Here is an 8,597-nt window from a genome sequence, read left to right as displayed (position 1 = left end):
TTGTGGCGCTATGCGGGATTGTGGTGCGGGTCAGCCCAACAGGTAGGCGGCGTGGCCCGCCCCACTTGCATCCTTAGTTCTTTCCATTAGGGGAAAAATACTATCTGATGATTTTAGTAACATGTAGTGATTTTTAATTCCTATTCAGATAACAAATATTGTTGGTGTAGTAAATTTGTTATCGCACCTTTCGGCCAAATCCCAATTCTGTATCATGATAGGATAATGTGGAAAGGAGAAGAACAAACATCATGAGGCTGATCTGATGAACACTGATAAAACCAAGAGGTGCAAGTACATAGCTAAACTGTAACAAATAACAAGTCAAAGAATGATTAAGTTATACCTAATATGAAGAAACATTATTTTTAATTTGTTGATGTGCCATCCTCCGGATACCTAGAAGAATTTCCGCCTTGCCAGGATCTCATGAAGCGGCCGGTCCGGCACGGGGATGAATTTGGCAGCCCATCCAATAGGCCACGACATGGCGGCAATGGCGACACAGGCGCCCCACTGCGCCCAGCCGAGCCTCTCCGTGCCAGCAAATCTCGTCAGCACCTCCACCATCACCACCTGCATGGCGAGCGTCACGGCGATGATGCCCAGGAACATCTTGTTCCGGAGCACGCCGGCGAAGACGTTCCTCCGCTCTATCTCCCGCGCGTTGAACTCGTTGAACACCTGGCAGAGCACGAACGCGTTGAAGATCATGGTGCCGTTGGCCTTCTCGCTGACTCCGAAGATGGCGCGGCCGCGGTACTGCAGCGCCAGCAGCACGGCCACCTGGAACGCGGCCTGCGCGGCGAGGTTGCGCCACATGGCGTTGCTGATGAGCGGCGCCGTGCGGCCGATGGGTGGGCGACGCATGAGCGTCTTGGTGGGCGTGTCCGTCGCCAGCGCCAGCGCGCCCATGGTGTCCATGATCAGGTTCACCCACAGCAGCTGCACGGTCGTCAGCGGCATCTTGCCCGTGGTCACCGCGGACACGAAGTTGATGACGAGCGCGGCGACGTTGACGGTGAGCTGGAACTGGATGAACTTCTGGATGTTGTTGTACACGCAGCGGCCCCAGAGGGTGGCCGTCACCACCGTGTCGAAGTTGTCGTTGAGGATGACGATGTCGGAGCTCTCCTTGGCGACCTCGGTGCCCTGGACGCCCATGGACAGGCCGACGTCGGCCTCCTTGAGCGCCGGCGCGTCGTTTGTGCCATCGCCGGTGACTGCGACCACGTGGCCCTTCTGCTTCAGCCGCTGCACAAGCATCAGCTTGTCCATGGGCAGCGACCGCGCCATCACGCGGATGCGGTCCACGATCTCGAGCTGCTGATCCGACGGCATGGCGCGGAACTCGTGCCCCTCGATGACGATACCCTCGGGGTCGTTTCTGGAGATGATGCCGCACTCCTGGGCAATGGCGCGGGCCGTGAGGACGTTGTCACCGGTGACCATTTTGACTACGACGCCCGCATTCGTGCATGCCTCAATGGCGGCCCTGACCTCTGGTCGGCACGGGTCTTTCAAGCCGACAAAGCCCAGCAATGTCAGCCCCTCGTCGTCGATCTTTGAGTGCTCGCCGTCGACCTGCTTGTAGGCGAAGGCAATGCACCGGAGGCTACCTGCCGCCATGTCGCTGATGACCTTCTCAAGGTTTCTCCTCTGCTCCACACCGAGTTCGCGCGCCGCGCCGTCAGCACCGACGTACGTTGAGCAGTTCTGCAAGATCATCTCCGCGGCGCCTTTCCAGTGCGCTAGCACCGCTCCGGTCGCGTTCTCCCTGATCAGCACGCCGCTGCGCTTCTTGTCGGAATTGAACGCCTCGACGTGCACCACCTTGCAGCTCCTCTTCAATGCGTCGGCGTCCATGCGGAGCTCCGCCACGGCCCACGACAGCAGGGCCTTCTCCGTCGGGCTGCCGGTTATCTCCGGCGGCGAGACGTTGTCCGGCTTGTACACGCTTCCGGTGGTGTTCAACCCTGCTCCCTGGGACAACAAGCTGACGACGCCGCCGTCAACCGCGGCCGCCGCCCTCAGCCGATCGGTGCCGACCCAGAACTCGGTCACCTTCATCTGGTTCAGCGTAAGCGTCCCTGTCTTGTCGGTGCAGATGGCAGTGACGGAGCCCATGGTCTCGCACGCCGAGAGCCGGCGCACCAGGGCGTGCTCCTTGACCATCCGCTTCATTGAGAAGGCGAGCGTCAGCGTCACCGCGAGCGGGAGGCCCTCGGGGATGGCGACGACGATGATGGTGACGGCCTGCTGGAAGATCCCAACGAGCGCGCTGAACACGGCGTTGAAGGTGACGCGCTGCTTGTCGAACAGAGGTTTGCCCTGGTCGTCCCTGGTGCTGCCGGTGAAGTGGCGCGCGGTGAGCACGGCGAAGACGAGCACCGCAACGGCGATGCCGACCTTGCCGATGCTGGAAGTGAGGCCCTCAAGGCGCTCCTGCAGCGGCGTTGGTTCGGTGTTCTCCCGCGTGATGCTGCTCATCATCTCGCCCCACGCGGTGTCCATGCCGACAGCCGTGACGAGCATCCGGCCGTAGCCGTCGATGATCTTGGCGCCGGAGGCGAGGAAGGGGCTCTTCTCGGCGTCGACGTCCACCGGGTGGGGCTCCCCGGTCATGCTAGACTCGTCCACCTGCAGCGCGTGCCCCTCCAAGAACACGCCGTCCGCCGGCACGACGTCGCCGATCTTCAGTACAACCACGTCGCCCACGACGAGGTCGAATATGGAGACCTCCTGCCTGCGCGCGCCGCGTACGACAGTGACGGAGATGTTGTCCGACTCGCCGGCCAGCCTGTCGAACCGCTTGGCTTGGCCATGGTTGCTGACCGCGGACACCGCCGCGACGAGGAACACGGCGAGGAAAATGCTGACGCCGTCGTACCACCCGTCCTTCAGGCCGTGCTCCTTGATGCCGAAGCCGAGGGAGACCCCCGCGCAGACGAGGAGCACGATGAGGAAGACGTCGCTGAGGGCATCCCAGACATGGCTCCAGAAGCTCTTGGGCTTCCGCCTAGGGAACGTGTTCTCGCCGAACGCCTCCCGGCGGCGCCGCAGGTCGCGCTCGTCCCCGCTGATGCCGCCCTCCGCGTCCGATGCCAGGGCCGCGGCAATCCAGGCGCCGCCGCCGAGACGTCGGAAGCAGTCATGGCGCTTTTCCTTGACCAGGCCCTTGAATTTCTCGTCGTGGGCCACGATGGACAATTCCGAGGCGGCGGCGGCGGAATCGGACGTGCCAGCGGCGTCGGACTCAGAACCGTCGTCGGCATGGATCTTGATAGCGACATAGGAGCCGGTTCGGCTCATGATGCTGGCCGTGAGGAGGCGGGCCAGCCTGTGGCACGTCCGGATGACGTTCATTGCCTTCCGCCACTGCTTCGCTGGGCGCCACCGCGGAGACCCCGACGACGTCGACCTCCCCGCGGCGATCAAGAAGTCGGCGCACTCCATCGGGCTACCTGGGAGCCAATTTTCCGAGCAGCCAACGAAACCAAGCCAAAGAATCGCCGTGCGCAAGAATTTACACAGATGAACAACGGCCAACCCGGTGATCGACCAAATCACAGTGCGCTACCTTGATCTTTAATTGGACGAACAATGCGATACTTCACTATTCGAACCGATCGGTGCAGTGACGCCGAGAATACCTACTCTGAATATCACTTCGAAAATAAAATACGAACCCTGAATCTCCAATTCTCCCGAGTTCTTATGGCTTACAGATTGTGCTGTGGTGGATCGAAACACTAACATATCATGGTGTAGATATATAGGTGCAGAAACGAAGCTGCATGGAAACTGCCCAGAAACGGCTTTGAGGCTGTTGCAGACTGTACAAAGTTGGCCTCGATTCTTTTCGGTTCGGTTCATACGAATTTGGGGGCGTAAATCTGCAGAAAAAGGGGAGGAAAATACATATCCGAACTGCCCCAATAAATTGCGGATTTAAAATTACAGAGCCCATTCATGCCGGATTTAAAATTTGCCTACGATGAACAGACGCGGTGGCAGTTGGCGGTTAGTTTAAGTCGCTGCATCTATACGCGTACAGACTGCAGACACCGACGGGATCGGCATGGTTGGTTGGTTGGTCGAGCCGCCGCATCCGCATGCAGGGATCGAAGATGGAAATCATCGATCGGCTGCCGCTTGCCAGCTGCCGGCGGCCGGCCAGGTATAGTAGGAACGATCGACCAGTTAGCGCGGCGCACGGAGCTGGCGCGCGCCATGTGTGCGTCTCCCACGACGTTCAAACGGCCGGCGGCGGGTGAGCCGCTAACTGTTCGCCAGCTGCAGGTACGACGGCACGAAAGCCATGCGATTCTTCGCCGCGTTTACTTCGTGTCTTCGTTGCCATCTGTGCTGTCGAGCCACGACGGCACGAAAGCCATGCGAGAGCACAGTTGTGTAAGAGCATTGGTCCTTGGAACAGATCGGCTACGGTTGCTAGCTAGTAACTTCACTGTGCGAGAGCACAGTTGCGTAAGCACCCTCAAGTCGAATTTTACACAGGATTAGACTTATAGATAGTAAATGTACCATTAAACTTGTAGCGAGTATTTGTATCTTTTTTGTTTTAAGATGTGCACACCAAACAATATCTGAATCTATTGATATAGACGGAAAATTACAAGAAAATAACCCTAGAGACTATAATCAGAAAAAAGAAAAAGATAATAACTACCAACAGCTAATAACGACTAACAACCACAGCCAATGACTAGCAACAGCTAACAACAACAAGCGGCACCAAGACACTAACAACTACTATAAGAGCTACTTTAGCCCTTGAACCAAACCGCACATCACCAAATCGACCGCCACCTAGCCAATATAGAGGCCTCCATTGCCATTGCACACCGGTATGCTAGCACACCAAAACTATTGTTTGCGTTGTCTTGCAACAATGCCCATATCGAACTAGCCACTATCAAGCACGACTAGTCGCCACGGTTTGCTGCAAGCTTACACCATACTAGTTGTTGCTAGGTAGGGCTAGCCACTGCAGTTCGATAGTAGAAGTGTATTTATAATTTTTTCCATAAAATATTTCAAAACGAGGGAAAATAGAGAAAAATGTTTCAACATAGAAAAGAAATGAGAAATGACGCTTCAAGAAGGTTTTTAACTTTTCCGACGGTTATTAATATATATCCAAAAGTGCCATCGTCCTGTAATATCTTTTTTAAAAGGTTCCATAATCTTGCCGTAATCACATTGTTGGTAATTTTTATCTCTGATTTACCTTACCATTGGAATACTTCCGGCCGAGTGATCGGGCTAAGCAATGCCTGGCCGCTAAGAAACCGAAGTACTCCCCACGAAGGAAAATGGCCGACCCAATCCTGGGAAGATCTGGCTGACTCACCAACACACGGGATTATTTATTTTTTTTAGCTGGCTGCCGCGTCATACGCGGTCCCAGCTTTCCGGAAGGCGTCAGGTGAGGTGCGGTGAGGTGACTTGACGTGACATGTACCTGAGCGCAACAGAACCAGTACACAGCTAATTACATATATCCGCGGAGGGATCCTATATGAAACATGGATTAAAATTTCACTGAAATTTTATGTATTTTAGAAATTTCAGAGATGAATGAAATATTTAATTTTAAACTTTTTTTACTGATATATAGAACTCACCGAGGAGAGAACGAAAAATAACCAAAAATTTATAAAATTTGATATTTTCATCGCTGAACGAACAAAATTATAAAACAAAATTCAAATCCTTGATTTGAAACCACTACATAATTCAGGAGCGCCTGAGCTGAGTGACACCTGAGCACAACAGAACCAGTAGAGTAGCCTGCTAAGGCTTGTGCGTTCTGATACAGTTTTTTTTTTCTTGCCGGAGGAATTCTGATAGAACTAATTACATATCCGTGGATTTCATCAAAATTTTGCGAATTTAGAGGAAAAAATATCTAATTTTAAAAATTTCTTTCACTGATATGTAGGACACACAGAGTAGAGGACGAAATTTTAACGAAATTTTACGAATTTCAATCTTTTCACTGGTAAACGAACAAAATTGTAAAACGAAATTGAAATTCTTTATTTGAAACCACTACATAAGACATGTCGAATCATAATTTTTTTTTGCAGTACGTACCATGAACACAAGTCTAGCGCAGTGGAGCGATGATCAATCGAGAAACCCGATGATCAATTCAGAAGCAATAAGATTATCTCTAACTATATTCCTTTCATTTTGTTCCCTTCTCGATTCTCTTTTTCATTCTCATTCTCTTTATTTTCTCTCATCTCTAACAGCTTTACTTCGAGAGAAATCGTGAAGGGAAATGTAATACCCAATATTCAAAATTTTGAAATAATTTAAAATTTTGCTAGAAATTTAAATCAAGTGTTGCAACTTAGTTCAATAAGAAATTGATTTCTAAATTTAACCTGGCCTAAGAGAAATTGTTTGGTTGCATTCATGCCGTTATAGATGCAATGCAATAAGGTTTTATTAGGTGGAAAAAGTTTGCAAAATTTCGCTAGGATTCGCCGCTTTAAAACCTCTTTTGAAATTTGATGAAAATTCTAATGGAAAAAGTTTTGGAAATTAAGAAAATGCTCTCGGACCGAAATCTCCTTTTCCCTTGGCCCAAACCCCTTCCTCCTCCCTTCCTCCCCCCCCCCCCCCCGCGTAGGCCGAAATCCCCCTCAGCCCCAGCCCAAGCCAGCCACCGAGCCGACCACTCCAGCCGGCCCGTCACCCCACTCTCGCTGTAGCGTGGGACCCGCCGAGCCGCGAGCTGAGCCGCCGCCTGATCGGCTTGCCTTCTTCCTCCTCTCGCCGCCCGACGCCCGAGCCCTCTTATGCCCCCGTCGTTTCAAATCAGAGCCGCCCCGCGCATTGAATCGCGAAATCAATCACATGGCCGTGATCCTCCCCCTCCCCTCTCTTGATTCCGGCCGTTTCCCCCTCGTTTCCCCTTCCGCTTGCATGGAAACCGAAGTTAGATTAAAATTAGGGCTGCCGGCCAATCTTCTCGAATCCGGCCGCCTCCCTTCCCCTCTCGGCTATTTAAGCCCTCCTTCGGCATCGTTGCTTCATTCCCTACCCGAACCGTCCTTTTTCCCCTCGATTTGCGCTCGGGTTTAAGCCCTCCGTCGAGACCACCATTGTTGACGGTAAGAAACACGGCCGCCGCCCGTTTCTTCCATGGCCGAGCCTCAATTAACCTTGTTCTTCGCTCAAACGGTTCCGTAGGGTCTCGGTCTTCATCCCTCGGCTCTTTTTAGTGTGTCTCTCGCGACCGGACGCCACTTCCGCCGAAGACCGAAGCACCACCGGCCTCCCTCGCCGTCGCCAACCATCTCCGGTACTCCTTTGCCGCCGTCGAACCCGTGGTGAGATTCCCTTTCTCCCCCTTTCTCTTTTGCGCCACTCACCGTTGAGTACCGTGGCCAGATGCGCCGTTTGGCGCATCGCCGGCGAGCTCGCCGCCGCCCCTGCCGCTGCCGGCCATCGCCCCCTCCGTTGAAAGCTGCCGGCACCGCTCTTCTAAATCCCAGCCGTCGGATCTCCAACCAACGGCCTGGATTAGATCAGCCGGTAGCATACCCCTTCGGTCCACCATGGACCGGTGGACCGGTGTGTCCTCCGTGGTCCACAAGCTCCGTGTACCTTTTGCCACGCCTTTTCTTTTAAGAAATAAATCTATTTCGCTTTATGACGTCATAAATCCAATTTTCCAGTATAAAAACAATTCGGATTTTCTCTGATAATAAGGAAATTTTGCAGAAACACCCCTGGAACTTCAAACGCTCATAACTTTTTGCTTGTAGCTCCGATTTAGGCGATCTTTGCGCTCATATTCTCATAGCAACGTGTAGATTCTGTTTATAGGGTTTTTCCCTAGTTTTAGGTTTGTTTGGTGTACTGTTCTTATGTTAGATTGTGTGCTCGTGTAGACGATTCAGTCCAGGAGTTCTGCAACTTTCAGGAGGAAGATTTTGAAGGACCTGTGTATCACTTCGACAAAGGCAAGTGTCTTGACCATGTTGCAAACCCAGTTTTTTTACATAAAGCTAGTCTTTGTCAAATATGCGTGCTATTTTACAAAAAATGGGTAGTATAGCAAATACTAGTGTTAGATGTAGATGTTTTATCCTTACAATATCATCATATTTATGCTTAGCCATGCTTTAGATGAACATGTAGCGTGTAGGTGATGAATCATGAGTGATGAACTAAAAGTTGATATAGGAAGAATATCATGGAAACTGATGTTGTTAAGGGAGTTAACAACAAAGATAATTAGGGTTTTAGGCAAGAAAGGGCTATTTTTTTCAGCATGATTGGTTGTTTGAAAATATTTGGTAATATACCCTTATAGGGTTATTGGAGGTCTTGCTCAGACCATTTTAAGGACCGGTTCATGGAGCGAACATCCATGGTAAACAGAGCAACCACGAGACCAATATGGTACGGCTTGACCTAGTAACTAGATGTTCTCCTAGTGTTGTATGAGCCAATCGGATGTGTAGATAAGGAAGGGTTACTTCCCGATTCTACCCGGTACAAGAGGGGGCTTCTGGGTTGGAGGGTTACTCCACTTATGTACGGCGGTGAAATCT

At 52.0% G+C, this 8,597-nt stretch overlaps 1 protein-coding gene across 1 annotated transcript; it reads right to left on the bottom strand.

Moving 5' to 3' along the window:
* Positions 1-258: 258 nt before the first annotated feature.
* LOC133902856 (calcium-transporting ATPase 7, plasma membrane-type-like) lies at positions 259-3,730 on the bottom strand. The gene has a single exon (XM_062344176.1). It carries the CDS (start codon positions 3,454-3,456, stop codon positions 400-402), a length of 3,057 nt encoding a protein of 1,018 aa, XP_062200160.1. The 5' UTR covers positions 3,457-3,730; the 3' UTR covers positions 259-399.
* Between the last annotated feature and the right edge of the window lie 4,867 nt (positions 3,731-8,597).

This window comes from Phragmites australis, chromosome 21 (assembly GCF_958298935.1).
Source record: "Phragmites australis chromosome 21, lpPhrAust1.1, whole genome shotgun sequence".
NCBI lineage: Eukaryota > Viridiplantae > Streptophyta > Magnoliopsida > Poales > Poaceae > Phragmites > Phragmites australis.
The sequence above is the reverse complement of the archived record's forward strand: the minus strand, read 5'-3'. Positions and strand labels throughout refer to the sequence as shown.

Coding starts and splice junctions, on each gene's coding strand:
- LOC133902856 (XM_062344176.1), bottom strand. CDS start 3,456: ATGGAGTGCGCCGACTTCTTGATCGCCGCGGGGAGGTCGACGTCGTCG.